This window comes from Aquila chrysaetos, chromosome 17 (genome assembly GCF_900496995.4).
Source record: "Aquila chrysaetos chrysaetos chromosome 17, bAquChr1.4, whole genome shotgun sequence".
In the NCBI taxonomy this organism is placed as follows: Eukaryota; Metazoa; Chordata; class Aves; order Accipitriformes; family Accipitridae; genus Aquila; species Aquila chrysaetos.
In genome coordinates, this window is record NC_044020.1 from 471179 (window position 1) to 493332 (window position 22154).

The 22154-nt window shown below is 45.7% G+C and overlaps 1 protein-coding gene across 4 annotated transcripts in view; it reads right to left on the minus strand.

Annotated features, from left to right (window-relative positions):
- Window positions 1-22154, minus strand: part of LOC115352627 (coiled-coil domain-containing protein 134) — a 46909-nt gene that overhangs the window by 23268 nt on the left and 1487 nt on the right. For all 4 annotated transcript variants that reach the window (XR_005934224.1, XM_041129555.1, XM_041129553.1 and 1 more), the window contains exons 3-20: window positions 20746-20796; window positions 18776-18849; window positions 17992-18097; window positions 17229-17432; window positions 15835-15965; window positions 15209-15323; window positions 14290-14406; window positions 13662-13761; window positions 11018-11152; window positions 10379-10493; window positions 8555-8673; window positions 7346-7487; window positions 5854-5965; window positions 5144-5204; window positions 3802-3899; window positions 2822-2996; window positions 2564-2711; window positions 1722-1994 (exon numbers count right to left, since the gene is read on the minus strand). Coding sequence is in view for 3 of the 4 variants with exons in the window: in XM_041129555.1 (XP_040985489.1) it covers window positions 1722-1994; window positions 2564-2711; window positions 2822-2996; window positions 3802-3899; window positions 5144-5204; window positions 5854-5965; window positions 7346-7487; window positions 8555-8673; window positions 10379-10493; window positions 11018-11152; window positions 13662-13761; window positions 14290-14406; window positions 15209-15323; window positions 15835-15965; window positions 17229-17432; window positions 17992-18097; window positions 18776-18849; window positions 20746-20796 (2276 nt within the window). In the remaining variant the exon portion in view is untranslated. The remainder of the gene's footprint in view (window positions 1-1721; window positions 1995-2563; window positions 2712-2821; window positions 2997-3801; window positions 3900-5143; window positions 5205-5853; window positions 5966-7345; window positions 7488-8554; window positions 8674-10378; window positions 10494-11017; window positions 11153-13661; window positions 13762-14289; window positions 14407-15208; window positions 15324-15834; window positions 15966-17228; window positions 17433-17991; window positions 18098-18775; window positions 18850-20745; window positions 20797-22154) is intronic.

Below are 22154 nucleotides of genomic sequence, written 5' to 3' on the forward strand. Positions count from 1 at the left end.
CTAATGCAGACAATTATTAAAAGCTGATAAGCAAATAAATCATCCTTGGAAGGACATTCATTTTTGTTTCACTGTACCATGCAAAGGCCTTTCCATTTCAGTAGTGCATTCTCAGGCTAAGGTTATTCACCTCATAAGTTTTGTTTACATCTGACAGTATATTTACCCCAGGATATTGCACTGTTTTATTAGCCCATCTAAATTCAGATTGATTATGCTTTTCCCCAACTGAAAGGTGCATTGTCAAAGCCTATGATTTATTACAACTCACTTTTAAGACCAGGGCAGAGCTAAATTAATTTATTTCTGCAAGAGCACATGGCAAGACTGAAAAGGGACAGCAGGAACATAGTACCATTCAGGGAAGGAGCCGCTGTTTCTCTTTTGCTTATTGATAGAACTGTGATGTATACATCTGCTTTAGTTTATGGAGTGATAGGTTCCAGAACTACTGCTAACAGCGTAGGCAAGTCTCATGGGACACTTCTCCTTAATTTGTACTGATATGTCAACTCATTTATCACTTTTACTAATGCTCTGCAATGGTATCAAATGTCTGGATGTTGCTACCTACCCTGCAATACCACCCTAACTGTGAAAGAACTGCCCTACGCGACAGTCCTCCTGTCAGTCGTTTCAGTAACGTGTGATATTAAAATTTACTTCATAGCCTCTTAGATCAGAATAAATACACGCCAGTCTGCAATGCCCAATAGGTGCCCACTCAGAATCAAACCTTGCTTCTTCACTGTCTGCTGACATGGGTTTCTATTCTCAATGATACATACTTTTAATGTCTCTAACAGGCGGGAGAAGAAACATCACAGCTCTTAGCTTTTGGCCTTACAGGCAAATCTCATGTTCTTGTGTGGAAATGTTAGCAAGTATTTACTATGTGACTGGCTGAACAGTCATGGGACAAGTGGTCACTTGATGGGGAGGGGTGACAGGGCAGGTGGGAGAGGTGGAGGTGAGAGAAGGCTTCTGAGCAGCCATCAGGACCTGGATTCTGTCGTGATTACATAGGTTAACAGAGCTCATTATGCCAGCTAAAGACAAACACACTAGTCCTGCTACTTCAAGGCCTCTTTCACCTCTGCACCGATTTATTTTCCCTGTCCCAAGATTTTTATTTTATCTTTTAAAAGCAATAACACATACTATTTGCAGTCCTGAAAACTCAAGAGTACTGCAAAATTCTCTGACAAAGACTCTCCAGTTAAAAACAAACAAAATTAAACCCCCAAGCAAACAGAAAGCCATGCCCTCAAGACCTGTTCTCTGCACCACTGCTTTTTCAAAGTTCTTTGTCCCTCATACCTTTCTCATCTATCAGTAGCAAACCATTGCTCCTAAATTAGCAAAACAGCTTCTTGAAAGGCTGCCACAGAAGAATCTGGAGTACCCAGCTGTATATCTGGATAGAGATGGGAATGGGGTTTTTCATGGCATACATCGGCGGCACCCTTCAGATCCCATCCTAGCCAGCTCCCAAAAGATGCCCTTCCATCACAGTGGAGGGATGACAGAGAAAGAGCTAACGTGCGTACACACTCCCATTTTCCATATCAGGCTTTCCTGGGAGGTGGAAGCCTGTGTATACACACAGGGGCCCTTCCAGCAGAATCCTTGGCCTCATAACAGCACTAAGAGCTTTAACAACCAAAGAGCCCCCTAAATCAGGGCCAGGATAGCAGCCTGACCTTGCCAAAGTCACATACCAGTAAAATAAGTAAAATGCTGGAATTGCTCTTCAGAATGGGAAGTAACGGGTTAGCACTGTTCAGCTGATCAGACATGCCAAAACCAGCTTCTGCAGTCTCAGTTTGCTTGCAGTCTCTCCAGGAAAACCAGAGTTGGAGGACTTGGTGTCCAAATCTCCCCATAAGTTCAGGGTAGCGCAGGAAGAATTTCAGCAGGAGAGGACAATGGACATAGACCAAGCTCAGATCTGGAAGATTATCCAGGATCTTCTTTATGGTAGACAATGACCTCTGGTAAGTGTGTAGGAGGGAGAGGGGGAAGGGGAGAGAGAACAAAATAATCACTAGATACTGAATATCGAAAAGCTGAAGGGATGAGAGTTTACTGTGAGAAACAGTCACACTGCCTTTTAAGTAGACAATCAAATATATCAGTTAAACATCATTCTCTGAAGCCCATTTGCATCACAAAGGCTAAGAAACTTGTAGGATTTATACAGTGCTCAAAGCTGTGCAGCAGCAAAGAGCCATATGGGAACACTAGAAAGCCTGCTGCAGAGGCTGTAGATGTGTTCAGGAGACTGAAGCTATGAAATTTATTATATTCCATATGTGAGTTCACAGCCTATCCAACGCATTTACACATCCCACACATACACAAGTTTATTCAGTCAAATCTATATTCCCTAGTGGCTTTTCACAGTTAACTTTCCAGAGTGTAGATGCACTGCACACTCTTCACTCACTCACCGCTCACCACCTATGTCAAAAGACTTTCTGCAAGAGGGTTGATGAGAGTGGGGAGAAACCTTAGTTTCAACAAAAAGGGTCCAAGAGGTAGGAATGAAATATTCTTTTACCAAGTCCAGGGCTTTGCCTTTGTCCTGACAGACAGCAAGGAGGTAAAGTGCAGCTCTGAGTATGTATGGAGGGGGACAGTCTCCATGGTCCTGTGCTGATACGAGGAAATTTCTTACAGCTAAAAACAATTCTGCTTCTGGGACAAACCTGCATTCAAGGAGATTGGAATGGAAACAATAATATTCAACATGGCTTACCGACCAATACATGGTATGTAATGGCCAAAAAAACACTTGCCTTGTATACTCTTGGCTTACCTGTCCCCAAGGGTGTAGGCAAAGTATAAGAGTAGTATGAGGCAGTGTTGGTGGCTGCAAAGAGACTGATCCAAAGAGAAAGGCTCAGGGGTTTCAGCCAGGAGGAGAAGGCTTTCAGCAGTGGTGTAGTTTAATTGAGGCAGACCCTTCTGCAGGAGCTCAGACATCTCTTGCTCTAGAAATAAAACTAATATGAGCAGGCAGGCAGTGATGAGGAATGTCTGCGATGAAGCAGAGTGGCATAGGGGGATGGAAGCATCTGCCTGCCCTAACTCAAGCACATTAAATTAGGGAAGCTCCTGATGTAAGAAATATCAAAGCCAACCTACTACCCCACAGCCTGCATACAGCAAGCACACTTCTATGATTTGGCACGAATAGAGGTGTGAGACCCGATTTAATGGAGCTGGCTTTGAGGATGAAAAGACACTTCTGTTTGAGGTGCCCAGCTCTTTGCTGATGCCGCCTGTATGGTGACCAACCACTGCCTGTGGGAAAAGTGGCTTTTGTGATGTGGAAACTTTCGTCTCATTTATTTGGGACTTACCTATTACGGAAAGTTACTGTATAGACAGGAAAAGCTTTACAGAATATACCAGAGGAAAAAATGACCTTAATCTGCAGATATGGGTGACTATGTGGCAAGTAATATTGTTTCAATTAAGCCATGCACAGTTGTGCTAATAAACGTCATCATGAAAACAAAACCATAGGCAGATGAAACGCATTCTTTCAGGTAGGGTTCCAAACTCTTCAAAAGGCGTTCTCTGACTGTTATCCCCTTGCTGGACCAGCTTAAAAAAAAAGCAGGGGAAAAAAAAAAATATCTCTGAATAGAGCTTATATGTGTCCTCCCTTCCCTCCTCCTTTGTATTTTTTATTATTATTGTTGTTGTTGTTGTTATTACACCTATTGCCTAAATAGAGGGTAGCAGGGCCTCAAACTAAATGAAGCAATTTGTCTCTTTCCCCAAACTTGCCGTCCTGAGAAGAAGTTCTCTCCTTCTCTGTGGCAGAGTAAAGGCTTAGGCACAAGCTGCAGAGGAAGCTGGAACAAGCCTGATTCAAGGCAGGATTACTGTGAAGAAGAGCAGAAAGACACAGTGAAGAAGGCTAGAAACATCCCCTTCATGCTTCTAATACCACATGTTGCCTGCCAGAACCTCAGCTTACTGAATGATGACATACAAGCACCTGCCCCATTCACAACAGGACTCCAGGAGCCAACCTGGGCTTCCAGGAAAATGAGGAGTTCCCAAAGGACAGTCAGCTCACAGATGTGGCGGGTGTGCATGGTGACAACAGTGAACGTGGTCACATACCTTGGGACAACATGAATGCAGTGGGGTACTCTCACAATCATCATACCTGGTATACACAGGGAGTCCTGTAAGGACAGGACCCCTAACACAGAGAACAGTGGGAGGTGTTTGAGAGTGGCTCCTGATTCCACTGGCAAACACCAATAAGGAGATTTTGTAGCAATGCTCTTTCCAGGGATGAACAATGAAGAATGCCAAAATGTTAACTAAAAGGATGAGAACAGCTCTATTTCCAGGTATTTCTCTCTCTCCAATTATTCCCTTGCAGAATAGGACATAACCAAACATCTTTGCACTGTAACGCACCATCCTTGGTGCCCCACACTACTGTTATTCAGGGGCTTAGATCACTCCCCGCTCACACCATTCACAGGCACAAACATCCTCACTCTAAGTTCCACAGTGGTAACCTGGACTAGGGGTGCAGTGTATTTTGTTTACTCTTTTAATGAGATGCAGTCACAGGAAAGAGGATGTAAAACATCTCTGCAGATCCACAGAGAGTCTGCCCAAGTGCTCCTTAACCTAGAAATCATAGCCTCTGCTACAGAAGACCCTTTGTGATGTCTGCTGTTGAAGTCTTCCTCCTCCCTCCCATTTCATATACATTATCACACCACGAGGAACAAAGATATTGGTAGTATGTGCCTAGGAAGCCAGAGCTCCGATGGAACTGATCCTACTGTTACTTTTTTTCAAAACACCCACTGATTTGACTACTCCAAAGTCAGGCTGCTTTACCTCTATCTGCGCAGCTCACAACGGAGCACAGAATTCTCACAACAGTGTGTAAATCCATCCGCTCCCTACCTGGCTGCTTCTCCCCTCTCCCACATCCAGCTTTTCCATTGTCAGTTACCATTTACATTTTCCAATAAGATACAACCACTCTTGAGGCTTTCAGCCTCCCGTCTTGCCTAATCAGATGCATTAGATTAGGCATGATCTGCTTTCCCATCCAGAAATTTTTGACTTGCTCACAATACACACATCACAATACCTTTGTACAGAGCAAAATCTGGCCTTCAGCTCCAGTGTCAGTCGGATGAAGGAGGAGGATGCTAGACAGAAAGCAAGACAAAAATGTCGAAGGAGTACAGAACGTGTACAATAAGGGAAAAGATTAGGCAGGTCCCATAACCATCCCCACATCTCCACGCAAACCTGGTGAACAGGGCAGGCCATCGCAGTAAGAATACATTTGTTAGGCTTTCTCTCCCAAAGCAAACTACTCCAAGTTTGGTTTGGAGGGAAGTATCTGAGATTCATTTGTTTTCTCAGGAGAAGAAGGGAAGATTTTCCAGCTTCACATGTTTAGAAAAGAGGAATTCTCTACATCACCTCTCTGATGTGCAAAGAGTAAGGAATATACTGAGTAAATAGGATTTCTACATAGTAAAATCCCACCAACAATTCCAGCATAATCCCTGCCTACAGGAACAGCCAATTCTGAATATTCCAGAGGAAAGGCTAAAGCTGACACAACTTACTTATCTAAAATAAAATCTGTCCCATCATCATTGCTAGACCAAATAACTTTTTCATCCTGCTGAACATGACTGCACACTCTGTTCTTACTCATATAAACATGTAATATAATCCTCCACATAAAGTCTCGTTAAGCTCATTGCCTCAGTAATATGCAGTAGCAGCAAGTTCCATCAGTTAAGTTAAGAGCACAGAGAACATGATCCCACACTACCCCCATACCCAGCTTTTTGGAGAACTTATTCTGCATGTTTGGCACCACTGTAAAGAGGGTATTAAGTGTTGAGATGAAAACTTCCATCACTGACGGGCTGACAGGCCCTTCCAGGTAGTTCTGCGGAAAGAAGAAAAGATCAGGTGCATGATATGCAATAAACACTGAAAGCAGCAGCTTTCCTCCTGCCTCCCGCCCACCCAGAAAGTTAGATTTCTAAATCCAAACAAGTGGAGTAACAGTTCTTCTACCAAAATGCCTGGCAGCAAGTACACAGGCCTACAAAGCACTTTGAAAGCAACTAACGCTCCCCTCTGCCAACGTTACGAGCTGCTAACTCTGCAAGACATTACATCAAACAAGAAACTTCTTCCCGATTCCAGCTGGCAACCAGTTAGGCCTTAATGCACAGCAACTGACATTACTGCCCATACTGCCCTGGAAGTAACTGCTCTTACAGGTCAGATGGCTATTCTCCAGCGTGGCATACAACATAGGACATATGCTTAAGAGCAGCTGACTTCAGTAATACTTAACACCTGTGCTTCAGCACTTTATTGAGTAGTGGCAAACACAGGCTTTTAAGCTCTCTACAGAGTCCAGTCCTAAACTGTTTAGAACAGAATGACTCGACTTACTCTTGTAGAAGGTCACTGGACAATTTTCTCACAGTCCGTTGATTTTTACCCAAGTTCAGTGAGCAAGAAAGTGAGCACACTGACTCCAGCTTTGCCAAAATGCGCATGCACTGCACCCTCCCTTCACGGAGGGGAACAGCAATGCCACTACAGCTGCCTACCAAGAGATTGGTTAAAAAAATGCAAAACAAAACACCTCCAAGCTCCCAACAACGGCAAGAATCCATACAGCTGAACCTGTGACCTTTGCACAAGCAAAATGTACTCAACATTTAGAACCACAAGCAGAGTCCCATTGCTTTGACAACTCTCCTCAAAGTGTCTTAGTAACAGGTCTGTATGGAGCACTAAAGCACACATGACCCTCCACGGCTGCTTTTTAAACCATGTCCCTGGCCTTACTAAAGGACAATGCTTAGTACTGCCTTTGCTGTGTAGACAGTGCAGCCTCCTCAATACCTTCTGGAAAGAAGTGTGAAAATGAAACTGCAGGTGCAAAATACCACTGCTTTCCAGGACACAGGCAAGTTTTGAAAAAGTGGCAGAAGGAGAAACAACAGTTCAAGCACTCTTTCATTTTCTGCAACATCAAGAGCTGCCATGGATTAGACAGCATGGCAGGTAGGCTATGGTGATTGCACAGTCTGAAGAAAGGCACTGCCACCTACATGGAAGCTTTATGAATTTCTCCACCCTCTGAGACGGTAAGCTCCCATTTTGCATGAACTGTACAATGCCACATTTGGCTCTGGAGAGGTGGCATGCTCTCTTCCCCCAAAACCACTTGTGCAACCCATTCTTGGTGCTTTCAAGCACCTTTCTAGGTACCCAAGGAATAGACCAAGTTCAAAAGAAACCAAACCATGACCATGGGGATGCAGAGACTGTCACAAATCCTTAACAGGAACTCAGAGAAGTTGCTCAGCGTGTCCTTGCTCTTGGAGTTGGGGGCAGTGAAAGCGTTCTCCTGGGCCATGGGGTCACTCTGGAATTCCACTGCTAACCTACAAACACACAGCAGATACCAGAGGAAAGAGGAATCCTCCTCGCTCTGTAAAGGAAGTCAAGAGATACTACATTTCCATCACAACTTTCACCATTAAGGACCGCACAAACACTTGATGGGTTGGAAATACAGGAATCTGGCGATCGCACAGAGTTACCTTTTGAGTGAAGCTATTAAAAGTCAGCAATGTTGCACAACAGTACAAGTTGGGAAAGGAAGACTTAGCTTCTGTGAAGAAAATATCTGCTGTGGGAAGCCCTAGCGTGGCAAGATTAAAGATTATCAGCCAGGCCAGAATGCTTGGAGCACCACAGAGCAAACCTTGTGAAAATCAGCCGGGGACCATTCAGCTGATCTAAAAACAATGACAGAATCTGAGTGCCCTCTAACACCACCCCAAAACACTGGGTCAGTGCAGACAGGGACACCTGCTTCTGACTGAATTATCTCAGCCAAGCCAAATACAAGTGATGCAAGGCAAAATAACTAAGCTGGCCAGACTTCCCTAACAACAGATGCAGACTCATACACAAACTCATCTACCACAGTCTGCTGTGCAGCTAAGGGCGACAGGTAGCTCTCATCCAGCAAAACAGGAAAAGTTGGTGCCTATAAACCGACTTGCAGTAACAGGTCACAGACATAAGCAAATCCAAGGCCAGCATCTGGAGCAGATATACATTTGTTAAATGGTTAATCCCCTCCAGCAGTGAGACCACATACCCCAAGGCACAGGAATATGGTTTCACACATACCTTCCAACCGTTCTTGCATGGTCAGTAGTTTTGGCCAATTTTCAAGCAGTTCCTCAAAGGCCAAAGACATTAAATAAACTGATAGGTCCCAGGCAAATTTCTTGGGAGACACATACAGGTGTCACAAAATTTTCACTATCACTACATATCCCTCCTTCTGTTGTTTCACTGACAAGTGCCATGCATTGAACTCCCCTGTGATATTTCAGTGGTGGGGTTGGGTAGAAGAACTCAGTTACATGGACAGAAGGATGGAAGGACATGGACACACACACCACCACCCCGCCCACGCCCCCCAACTTGTCCTCACCTGCAAGCATTTCTGAAACTTTCCAGGGTGTTTAGCAACAACTGGCCCTGCCTCTGAGGAACTCTGCTAAGATGTCTGTTTGCTGGGTGACTTTGAGACACTGAGAATAGGAGATCACCCTGTTAAAGGAGAGAAGTCTTTAAAAGCTTATGTTCACTGTCTGAAAAAATAGCTTTCTTCTCTGATACCAGCAGCTGGAGGAACAACAGATTGCATTTCACTCACTTCTTTCACATAACTGTTTTTTTTACTATTGTGCTTTCCCCAGGGAGGGCAGAGCCTTTGTGCTCTTCATAGGGAGGACAGAGTTACAGAGCTACTAGTTCTGCACTGCCCTGTCTTTACAGTCTGTATTGCCAAGGTTTGGTCTAATCTGAGTTTTAAACAGCTCAGCTAATGGAGCTTCAAAAACTTCTGGGAAAACTTGGTATTTTTCTACATTTTGTTTCTTCCAATTATTCTTCAGACAACGCTGAACATTTCCTCTCCTTGGTCAGCAGTGAAATCTTAGAAGTTCTCCACCTTGGCTCAGATTTGTAAGCAACTACCCACGTACTAGCTCTTGCTCCCACACAGCATCCTACCAAGTTCAGCCAGAAGCCAACTGCAGCATCAGAGTTAATCATTTGCCCAAACTTGGAACCACTTGGAACTTGAAATCTGCCTTTAAGCCTTAACCTGTTGTGGTGGTGTTCTCCGAAAACTACCAGAGGAGGGCACAGCAACACACTGGTGCCTGGCAGTTAAGAACTCCTCCTCCTTCTCCAACTGAGGCTGAGATACCTTAGTACAGGTACAATCATTTCCTCTTTTCTCCCTTTAAAGACAGCCTGGATATCCTTACGATCTGCCTAATTTCCTTCCTGTGAAGCTCCTTATTCTGAATGGGACACCAAGCTCCGTGTGTGTGTAAATGACTGACCAACATCTGCCTATGGGGCAGAAAGGAGTTCTGCCTTCTCCAGGCAGAGAAGACAGACATCTGATAGCACAGAACTTGGGCCTAAAGATAGTTCATCAGGCACTTGGAGTGCTGGTGCTCCAGCAAGATGCTCTTGCCACTACAGACATGCAATCTAAAGCTACATGGCTCTAAGCCTAGAGCACGAAGGCTCAGCCCCTGTCTTTTCACTACCCATCTGTAATGGGGGCTCTCCTCAGAAGTGCGTAGGTCCCAGCAGCGCATCACACTAACTACGTATTCCAGGAACAGGAAAGGATTTGCAGTTCAAAGAGTGGCTAACAGCTCCCTTGCTGAGGGATCACAGTGCATATATGTTGTCCCTCTTGGTCTGAAGGCACAGCAAGAGATGTTCATTGGCGAAAAACATACATTGACCGACGCAGCCTACAAGGTGGGGGCCTGAAGAAGGGGAAGTTCAAATGACTTTGGAGTACTGGACTTGTTAAGAGAGCAGCGTGCTCAGGTGGTGCCCCGCAAATCTTCATTGATTTAGAAAGACAACATTCACCAGCATCCATCTTCAGCTACTTCAAAGACAAAGATTGGTACCATCTCGAGGCACGAGGATCAAAAGAAACACCAGAGAACCCAACAGCCATAGGGCAACGGGACAACAAAGATTGGTACCGTCTCGAGGCACGAAGATCAAAAGAAACACCAGAGAACCCAACAGCCATAGGGCAACGGGACAACAAAGATTGGTACCGTCTCGAGGCACGAGGATCAAAAGAAACACCAGAGAACCCAACAGCCATAGGGCAACAGGACAAAACATATATACAACAGCCACACAGTGTGCTAGGAGGATCACTCCTGTCCTGCTTGGTCCTACCAACAAGCAACAACAACTTTTGACTTACTGCATGCCTCTTGCTACCCTGTGGTGGGGAAAGGTCAGCACATCGTTTCAGCACTGCCTCCAGCAGCTTCTGCAGCTCTTCGTATGGGACTGGAGGGGAGCTCAGATGGTCCTTCCTGGACAAGCAGAGAGAAAGACAGCATGCACATTCCCTGCTGGGGACATTCCACCTGGGAAGGCAACACCAGCAGAAAAACTGGTCTTCTGACAGCAATATGCCATTGCCACTTCTCTCTAGCACACCATACTAAGGTCACAATATCTGAACAGTGCCTTCATCCACATGCACGCCCAAATACAGCCTCACTGCATTCACTGCCCGCTCCCACTACAGTCAGGAAGCATATGACTGTACAGTCTTATGCTTGCTCTTACCTATCTGGATGGGGCACAGAGTGACGAAGCCACAGCAGCCACAGTCCAAGCCTGCCTGGGATGCTAGGTCCTTGCTGCAGCGACTTGCTGCCTACCACAGCAGCCTTGTGAGCCGGGTGGGAAGCTCTGCTGTACCCACGCCTGTCTCAGCCAGAAGTCCCACTGCAGAGCACACTCACCCACACAGCCACAGGGGAGGCACAGAGACCAACATGATATCAGCAGATCTATCTGAAGAAAAGCCTGCAAATACTTTCCTGCCTACCTCAGGAAAGCTGCCACCGCTCTCGCAGCCTCCACTACCACCTCCAGCACCGGGCAGTTCACTGTCTCCATCAAAACATCAATGGCTTCTATACATACACCTCGGTTTGTGAATAATTTGATTTCCACTGGTTGCCTGTGAAGAGGAAACAGTAAGCAAGGGGCATATTGTCAGTTAAGTAACTGTAGTGCCTTCTTCTCATTTCACCAAATGGACAGCTGAGCCGTGTGGTTCCAGCCATGCTTCAGCATTCAGAGCCAGCTGCTCTCAAGGAGGTAGTCTCAGACTTGAGCAGGTGGAGGGTTTGCTACAAAGAGTGAACTTCAGCAGGTCTGGAGCCCTACTATGATGAAAAAAACCCACAGCCTGGATAACCGTGTGACTGCACCAGTGAACACTGACACGAAAAGCACAAGAAAAACAGGCTTTGCAAAATATGGTGATTCCTCTGCCTAGGACTTTATGCTGAGGCCATCTGCTCTGGCATTTGCGGGTTCATCTGGCAAATCATATTTCTGTGTAAACAAGCAAACACCACCATCCTAGAACAAGGATGATGCCATGAGAATAGCTTCTTTCACAGTCCTATAGCACTTCTAAGGCCAGATGCTGTCAGAAGGACAGGGACTTCTGTGAACCTGAAAAGCAATCAGGAAAATAAACACAATCCAACTGTTTTGACAATTCTTGACAGTGAGCATTTTGGTCATCTGATTACCTTGTGGCCCAGCACCTTTGAGCATTCAGCACAACAGCACGGAGGGATGACAAGCCATTAATCCCATTATCGGACAGAGCTGTGTAAATGGCAGACTGTGCTCATTTGGCTCCTGGCAAGTCAGGTACAGGCAGGCAGCTACATGCGGACAAGAGGCACTAACAGCCTGCCAGAGGGCCTCTCCGAAGTGAAGCAAGAAAAGCAGCACAGCATGACAGGAGCCAGACTTGGGAGCCAAAAGTATTCCCTGTTACTCAGTTTTCACAGACATGCCCGACTAAAGCAAGCCAGGAGCACATGCTTCCATGCACAAAGAGGAGAGGAAAGTGAACTTCCGCAAAAATTACACCAGTAGCCCAGCTACAGGGCAAAAAGTGAGCAGAGGCAGAACCACTCTTTTTAGCCACTCAGTGGAATGAAACCCACCTTGGCAACCACCTCACGTTCTGCTGCTGTGAGAAAAAGCTGTGAGGTGGGCAAGGTGAGGAAAAGGCTTTGTGGAACTTGGGCACCAGCAGCAGCCTCTCTCCCAAGCCTTAAGCGATGTGCTGAACTGCCAAATTGTTTCTACTTATACTGTAATTCTATTAATGCTCCATATTCCCTTTCTCTAATCACTGACCTTCTGCAGTAAACCACATCAGGAAAAAAAAAAAGTCTTCACTGACTCATGCAGGGAGGAAGGGATGGAGGAGTATTGCTGACTCATTCAAGAGGCACAAACCCACTTGCAATATGGTGCACTATGAAGTCTTCAGGGCCTGGGAGAAAAGTGTGAAGGACAGCACTCTTGCAGCTTCCTGCAGCCTCTCTCTTGTCTTTGGGCCCCAAACTGTGCCTGCCACTCTGTCTGTGCTGGGAGAGACAAGGGGCACTCCAGGGACAGCTACCCACCATTCCTGACAGGCTGCCAAGGGGACCAATATGTCCTGCTTGGACAACACCAGAGTATGGGGCTCGCTTACACAAGAGAATCCAGCTGCAAGGGAGAACCAAGAGGAGAGGTTCCAGGGTGAGACCCTTTTCCCCACTATGAGATAGTTTTAAATTAAACATAATTGCTAAGGCAAAGCTCAGAGAAACAGAATGGGTGTGCTAGTAAATGAGAGTAATTGCACAGAGCGTTCTCTTTGTTTTACAAGCATAAAAGCTGTAATTAGTGTTTCCCGCATCCTGGTTTCTCTTTTTGACAGATACCACACTGGCATCATCACACTGTTCTAGCGCTGCTGCTTTTCCTTCTCCATTTTACCCTGCCACTTGCTACAGAATTGACTACGACATTTCCAAAAATCAGCTCAAGGGCTTTCTCGGGGGAACTAAGTGGCAAAAACAAGACCCTGTCACTAGCATGACAGGATGGGAACGAGATCATAGAGGCAAGAACAGGAAGCACAGAAGAGAAACAAGCCAGGGTATGTTATTCCTTAGCAGAAAACAAGAGCGAAAAAGTGATAGAAGACATCAGTATTTCAGCCTAGAATTTGTTTCTGCTGTTTGAATTTAGCTTAGGTGACAATACAAGACTAGAAGCCATGGAATTTGCACGCTCTTTTGTCACAGAAGCCCAGTTAGCAGGAGCTGGCCTGCTCACATACACCTGAACCTTCCTAGCCTTCCCTCCTGCTCGATCTACAGCTGAAAGGAGATTTCACCTCCCAGACTGGCAAGGAAGCAGGAAGAGGCAGATATACTGGTGGATGCATGCACAAAGAGGACAAGCTGGGAGGTTTGGAAACAACCATCTGGCTCTTCTTCACAAGAATAAGGGAGGTGCATTTGTTCAGCAACATCTTTCAAACACGAAGGCTCTGGGGGTGTAGATATTTGGTCTCGGGCAAAAACCTTAGAACACAAAAGCACCGCAGCCTCCATTTTGGGGCACCAAACTCCGCCTGTGCAAGCCTGATGGGGGTACTCCCTTACCGTTTCAGTATTTCAGTGAAGAGCAGGAGCCCTTGTTTGTGCAACTCCACATTGTTCAGCTGCAGGACATCTTGGAGACTCCTCACCAGAGATTCAATGCCTGCACATGTTCAAGACAAGTCACAGAGAGGGCTTTTAACACCCCAAATTCAAGGATGGAAGCAAAATTAATTTTTAAAAGGAAGGAAGATTTAAACAATTATTCTTCTGAGCCACTGACAGAAACAACTGCCCCAAACTACTTAGCATTCACCCAGCTCCCTGAAAACAGGCCCCAGCCTCCACTGCTGCAGGTAAGTCCAGAAGAACAGAAGGGAATTAGCCTTTCTTCCTAGATCCACTCTTGGCACGTGCACAGAAACACCTAATAGTAACTTAGGTAGTGTCAGTCAGGATAACTAGTTATTATAATGAATGCATACTCACCAGGAACTCATTAGAACAGTGACACTGTAATTCAAGCTATGTTGGACATCACAAACGTGTCTGATGGTTACTCATTTTCAGTCCTTCATCCACCCTGACTGGAAATTGTGATTGTGTGTAAAGTGCTGAAAATTCAGCTAGAGACACAGCAAATGCCCACCATATTACTGCAGTCGCTCTGTCAGAAAGGTTGATGACTCACCATAGACTGTGTGACACTTGGAGAAGAAAAGGCGCTCTTCAGTTAGGAGGAGCAGGCAGCAATACACTGACCAGATGAGAATTTCACTGTTGCACGAGAGACACTCAAACAGGAATTCTGCAAACACACATACACACACAAATAAGGTCACCCCGGTTTGAGGCAGTTCTGCTCACAGCATGGCACAGCTGCTCCTAAAACAGAGCAGAGGGAGGAGGAGGAAACGAGGAAGCATAGCAACAGCCACAGGGAGAACGGCTGTATTATGAAATGGCAGGAATGGAGAACAGAGCAGATCCTTGGGGGTACGCTAGTCTTCAAAACAAGGTGACAGGAGAGCAGAGTCCCGCAGGCAGGCATCTTCCCAGCACAAACTCAGCAGGCAGGAGCTGAATTGTGGCTCTAGCCTTTGGCACAAACGAAAAGCCACAAAACAAGCTTTACCACAGAGGCAGTGATCTTTTTTTTCCCTCAGAACTTTTACATCTCCCAAAGAATTTGTAAAATGAAAGCATTTCTGTCTTTTGGGATTACAGAGAAATAACAAACCATCTCCTACAGCCATATTCTAAACCTAAATCCTAGACCAAATTCTGTGCAAACTCACAATACTTAGTGGGATAAGATGGAATCCCAGTCTGTTTAGGCTTGTATCTAAGGTCCTGCACAAAGGGCCTTGACCTCAAGGACTTGTCCAAATTCTTGCTGTGGAAACTCCATTCTGCCTGCTGAGATCTGCTTCTACACTTTCTTTCGAAAACTTACTCCCTCCTTCTATTCCTAAAATCACACTAGCCATTTTTACTGGTATAAAATGGTCAGCGCACACATTGTGCCATCTGTGGATTTCATGGAGCCAGACTGATTCCTAAAACAAACAGCCAGGGAGTGCTTTGATACTGGGAGATCATTTCTTCACCTGGGACATCTGCGTGGATAAAAGCAGGAGCATATCTGTTGGGAGAGTGAACCAGCACTGCAGCCACACAGTGAGAACTTGCTGCCTGTAACATCTCATCTCTAGTCAACAAAAGCTGTTGGGAAACAAAAGTCAAAATGAGAGAGGAAGTCAACCATGCAGATATGAGTAGGAAACAGTTTCCTCTATATTTTAAAATTAAAACATAAATGAAGATCTCACGTTTAGCATGTATTCCACAGATTAAACTTGCTAAGGCAAGATAAAACACTGGACCAAACACACTCAAAAAAAACGCAAAATGAGAACCATAACAGAGCAAACTATGAGTAAGAATAGCTCTGCCCCTGTGCTTAGTCATGCCGGCACTACGAGCACTGTATCAGACCTCAAGTGTGAGTGAGTAAAATCAACTGAGGCCAGGAGTAAAACTTCCCTCCCGCCCTCGACCCCCAGGATGCAGGAATGAACAATGAGGCGATCTGCGGGGGTGCCCCCATTTCCCACTGCAGCCTCTATTGCTGCTGTTGGCAACAGCATACTCCAAGTGCCTCAGATAAAAGGTTCAATACAGGGCAGCAAATTCTTTACGTTTACCGACGGCTCACTACTACTTCAGCAGTCACCTTTTTGAGAACAAGTGGCAGTGGATTTTCCCCTTCTAAAAAGTCAGGGTTCTCAGACTCCTCCTCTGCTTTTGAATTATTCATAAGAATGGATACAAAATGGTCAGATTTCAGCAGCTCCTTTAGCAAACCTGCAAAAGGGTGAGCAAGAGTGAGCACCATACTGGGGATAGCAAGGATTACGTTAACACAGGAGTATTTACAGCCTAAGACTTGTTGCCAGCTTCCTTCCCTTTCCTGCACTCCTAACAAAGCCCTCACCTCCAGTTTAGGGAGCTTCTTCTCACTGTATCCCCAGATACTGCCATGAGCCCCATGTCTTGCAACCCCTTGGTTGCTGATGCTTTTTGCGGGGTCTGATCTGCTCCCTGTTCCTTCTCAAGAGCTGTGCATGTGCACTGGTATATGCTCTCAGGAGCTCTCAACTCCCATCATCTTCTGTGCGCTAGTACCCACCCCTTAAGCTGTTTCTCAAGAGAGCTCTTGACTCACATTCTCCTCCAAGCTACAGTCAGTGACCCAACAATAACTAGACATTTTCCGTGGAACACTTCCTCGAGAACTGGCATTTATCTTCCCCTTCTACTTTCACAGGCTCTTACTGAAACAGCTGTGTTTAGCTAAAGGATATCCACACACACACACAAAAGCCCTCAGTATAAAAGTATAGAGTACTGCTACAGGTATTGATGCAAGTCATCAGTACATGTCAGTACAAATTCACAAGGGGCATCATCTGAGCTAAAGAATTCTATTTTCAAAGGAATCATCACCCATTTCTAGTAGCCGAGTAGATGATCTGAGGAGCAATCCAGTTCCTGCATACCTCCTACAAGAAAAAGGAATTCCCCAGGTGGTTTACAAACAAGCAATGTCAGAAAGGCTGAAACTGTGCTCCTCAGCAACAGCTGATACATGTGGTTGGAAACATAAATGCAAGAAAGCACCACTTACACATTAGCTTTCCAACCTAAATAACAGGATGCCCCACATCTGAAGACCATATTTGTTAGACTCCATCCCACTGCTCTACAAAACCTGCCTGTCCGTGCATAGTGTTTGCATTCAGACACCTTGAGGGATGGTCTGTTCCTAGGATGAAACATCAAATTGAGACAGGACAGGCCACAGTGCAAGTTCTGAGGAGACTCCAAAGATTTATCAGTGCTAGGCAAATGTGGGGCTCGAGGGACAATGGAGGGCTGGGGGACATCAGCAACAGGTCTGGGCCATTTGATTGCAATGGAGCAATGGAAAGGATTGACTGCTTCACAGGAGCAGCAAAAACCTCCTCTGGGGAACAACCCACACGAGAGCGTCTAAACCAGCCAAGGATTTCTTCCTCATTCTAAGCCTTCCCTTGCACCTTGCAGTTTCTCTCAGCAATGCCTTACCCAAACAATTAAGCTGCAGCTCCTTTGTCTGCGCACGCCCCAAGGTATTCAAGAAGAGACCACACAGCCTTTCTTCGAAGTGTGCCGAGAGCCGTTCTGTGCCAACAGGAGAGGAGTACAGCTTGCCATACAAGTAGCAGACAGCAGCCTTTATACCTTCATTTGGGTATGCCAATCCCATCAGCAGATGATCCACCAAATTACCTCATGTGAGGAACAGAAACCGCAAACATTCACACCAATGAACTGACTTTTTAAACACACCGACCTGTTTCCCTTGAAAACTTGCAAAAGCCCACTGGACCAAACGTTGTATGCAGATTAATGAATGCCACAATTAGGTGATGTGCTCACCACCATCTGTCCCTCTGAGCAGAGGTACAGTAATAAATGGCTAGAGAAGCTTGCTGTTCACCATATGAAGATCCATCATCCCAACTACTTCCACAAACAGCTAAGCTTGCTCACCAGACCTGCAGGGGCTGGACCAAGGAAAGAAAAACTGAATGTATGTTGCCTGTGAGGCAGACCCACAAACCCCAGTTCACAGAGGCGGGTTTTGCCAGGCTGGCTAAGAGCACAATGACAAGCCTGCCACGAAGGTACTGACCTGCAACCCCGGAGGCCTGAATGCCACTCCGACTTCTGCACAGGCTTCTTGTGTGACCTTCGTGAATTCACACAGGGGACGGGAGCGCATGCATGCCTACGTGTACTAGGGCTGCGAATACTACCCTTCAGTGGGGCACGACACATTACTCACTGTGCTCTACTACCAGTATATCAGCAAAGCCCGGGATGGCATCTGCCAGCTTGCCCAAGAGAGTGAATGTAGGCAGGCTGCCTCTCATGGTAGTTGCTTTGCACAGCTGTAGAGGAGACAGAGAAAGCAAATGCTTCACTGGTGAGGACACAGTCCAGAGGCAGAAATGCACCCAAACCAGCAAGCTCTCGGTGATGCATAACCCCCCGGAATAGGATCTTTTCCTAAGCTGGGTCCTCTTCACCACTTAGGATAAACCACAGGAAAACCCTGAACACACTGCTAAGTCTCCAAAATGTCTTTTAATTAATCCAAGAAATCTCTTGCTTGTTGCTCCTTTTCCTCTCTCTCCCCTCCAGCTCTTACATGAGCAGATGAACCAGCTGAATTTCTCCCCACTTTTGCTACTTCCCAATTTTTTGTACCCCATGGGATCGTCACAAACTTAGGAATGAAGAGAGCAAGAACCCATGGCACAGGCTGGGAAAGCTCCTCATATCACTGAAACAGGAAAGTAGGAAAAGAAGAATCTGAAGAAGCCACACAGCTTCACAAGAGCACCACGAAGCCATATGGCTGCAAGGCACCATGGGAGCAAGAGGAAAACTCCAGGGTAGACACCAACACTGCCAAAATCACAGCTGGGGAGCTGGCACTAGGACACCCCGCTTGCAGCAGAGGCTGCATCCCAGCGCAGCAGCTGCAGTCTTGCAGGGCCCCTCGTTCCCAGCTCTTCAACCTCTGAAGGATTGAAAGGAAGGGCAGGGAATTCATCTTCACTGACCTCTTTCTGGCTTTCATCCAAAATGCAGCATAAGTACTGTTCTGACTTCAGCTCCACTACAAGCTGCACCAGAACTAGGCAGAAGAAACAGAATCAGTAATTCACACCCAACAGCACTCACAATCCATCAACCACGGGGCTTCAGCAGACCAGTGAGCAAAGAGCTTAGAAATTAAATGAGCACAGAGGTGCTGAGAGAGCAGGGTAGCATCGGCATTCCCAGTGCTATTACTTCTGATAGCCCAGCCCGAGCTCTCTGCAGCAACATTACAGCAGTCCTGTTCCAGCTGCACTACAAACCATGCATAGAAATGAACTGCAAGCAACAACCTGAGCATCAGGACACCAAGTAAAGGCAAGGAACCAGGAAGGGAAGGAAACAAAGCCCTAGCTTAAAAGCATAAAAATTTCTGGTAATTGAATAGAATTTCCTACAGTATGAAAATTTGCCTTTAAAAACACATCTTTCCAGAGAAGATATCAGAACTGAAACTGCTGAGTGTCCTTAGATGCAGACTGAGAGCTCTTCCTCCAGCTCGTGCTGTCCCTGAGGTAACATTGCAGTCTATCAGCCATTCCTCCCCACTGCAGTCATCCCACACACCTTGGCAGAAAGCAAAGCCTCAGTCACCTTTGTGGTACCATTCACCTCCTCAGCCCTGAGGAAGCGCTGTTATTCTGGGTTCACTGCAACTTTAAGAACTCTGCCCGCCCTGTCCAAGTAAGAGGAATCAACAAGAAACCACGCTTACCAGGCACTGGCTGCACATCACCTGGGGTTTCCCTAACAAAATCACAAGGGAGCTGCCTGATGCTGGCAGGTTGCCTCTGCCTCCACACATACACCAGTGGACCAGTTTCAGGAAGCAAAGTTCCTCTTCTGGTATTTTTTAGAACTTGGGCACCTGAATGTTCAGCAGATAAAGTTTTGACAATAGCCCCCTTACCGAGACACTGTGCAGAGCATTGTTCCACAGGATTTGCTAAGGCTGTCTTGGATGTATCTTCCTGTCATGGCATGACTCATTTGAAAAACACACTCTTTTGATTTGTATTCTAGGAAAGCATCATTAAAAAAAAAAATACCAGAGACTTCTAGGTTCACCATCTCTTGGTATATCCAGGGCAATACTGGAGGTTTATCTAGGAGACCTACGTTAGCTGAAGAGCTACGCATCTCAGCAGAGGCGTATCTTGAGGCAGGCGATTTATAGATGTTTTAATGGCCCTTTCTTGCCCTGAACTCTCAGAATCTCTAAAAACTTTCAAGAGTTAGGTAACACTAAGTTAAAATTCCTCTGTTCGAGAGCATCCATCTCTCAACAGTCTGGTAACATGTCAGAAAGACTTCTCACCTTTTCAAGACCATTCCAAGCAAGTGCCTGAAAACCAAAACACCTCTGGAAGGAGCTGGTCAAACCTCCCTTCATCTTCCTTGGCTGGACAGGAGGAAATCGTTCCATTGCTAATACCACTAGACTCAGCAGAGACGCCCAAGGTTAACTGGCCTGCTGCTTTGTCAGCCCTGCAGGTGTTTCCTTCAGATTTCAAATGAAGGACTGCTCACAAAGAGAATCTGCAGCCTGTGCAGGTAAATCCCAAATACTGTCTGTCCTGAGGAGAAAGCAGTGGATCCCAAAGCTCACTGAAGCCTATGGGAAGATTGCCATTTGCTTTGAGACTTCGGTCAGGTCCCAAGATGAGGCATTGTTTACCACTGTTACCCATCTGACACTAAATTCATGGCACACACAGAACCTGTGAGAGAAATGCTAAATATTTAAATCTGCATGCACTGCCCTGCCCCCAAATATTGGAACAGTCTGCTCGTCACCGTTGCATTTACAGAAAATAGATGCTCTTTCCAATTCGAGCTGTGTAGAAACTGAGCATCTCACTATAGTTATCAGACAAGACAGAGCCTCCATTCACAAACTGTCAGTAATTGAGACGTGGTATCTGCCTCTCACCTTCTATGAATAAGTCCAGGGTACTGCTGTCCTCCACAGTATGCAACATTCCTAAAAGATAAACAACAATCAGTTATGGAACCCACTCCTGCTTGTGCTCATCAGTGCTGTAATGCCTTCTAAAAAGAGCTGCAAATTTTTTTCAGAACTGTTTTGTTTTCCCCACTTCACATGACACCAGTCTGACGTTGTCAGAGGAAGGTGGATGCTCTCAGGGAGTATCGCAAAAGGCGCCTCCATAAGCAGGATGCAGGGACATGAAGGCATTCGGTTCTTTTGCAAATTTTTTAGGTACTTTACAGTTTAAGTCAATGGCTCCACCTATGTAAGTAAATATGTAACTGCTACCGTCGCTACATCTCGCTGCCTGTATCCAATGTTATATATCTGAAACAACACTCCAGAATGACAGAAGTTAGAGCCCAGCTGTGAGTTGTCCCTTCTGTCTTCCATTCATACCCAATACCATGAACAGTCTTCTCCATAGTACTGAAAATCTCGAGACCAAATCTGAACACCAGGTTTAAAGCATCTGGAAACTATTCCAACATTAAACTGAACCTGAAGGCACCACTTCACAAGTCATTTGTACAATGAGAGCGTAGGATTTGATATATTAAAATAAGCCACTGTCTCACTCCACTACACCATGGCAGATGAGAAACTCTACCTACCAGCTCCTTCCGACTTCAGGTACCTACAGCATCAGGCATCTGGTTCAGACCCCCACTTCTGCCACACCAAACCACTTGTTTCAACATATCCAATCCAATTACCTCCTCTCTGGAGACTCCACGACCCCTCAGAAATTTGACCAACTAAAGCAATGTTATGACATTGCAGGTGAAGAAATTACTTATTTCCTCCCTCATCTGCCCAGTCTTCAGTAAATTCCTTACCCTTTGGAAAAGATTTGCATACAGCACTAGTGAACATTGCAACATAAGCTGCATGAAATTCTGGCTTACCTGAAATTCACCATCTCGTCATATGCAACACGCCACACTACACCTCTGTTCTCTTAACCCTCTTTCTTCTATCTGTGCTTACCCTAATATTCTCCCTCCGAAAAATGAATGTATTTTCCTGAATTTACTATTAATTCTTCCTCCACAGCACTGCTCAAACCTTTGGGGGGGTCCCTCTTACTCTCTTGCACCAGACGAGCCCCAGTTCATCCAAGTTCTATCCAAAACGTACATGTCATTGCTTGTAGCCCCAAGCTTAGACTGGGATTCCAACTGCTCTAGGGGTTACACCAAGTACAGTAAAATCCCAAAGCTGTCCTCAAACCACCCAAATGTGAAGTTTCTCAAAGAGAGGGAGAATTATTATTTAAAAGCAGACAAGAGCATTGAAATACAAGCACAGCTCCCCTGTCTTCTGGGGTATTTTGTGTTAGTGTCATA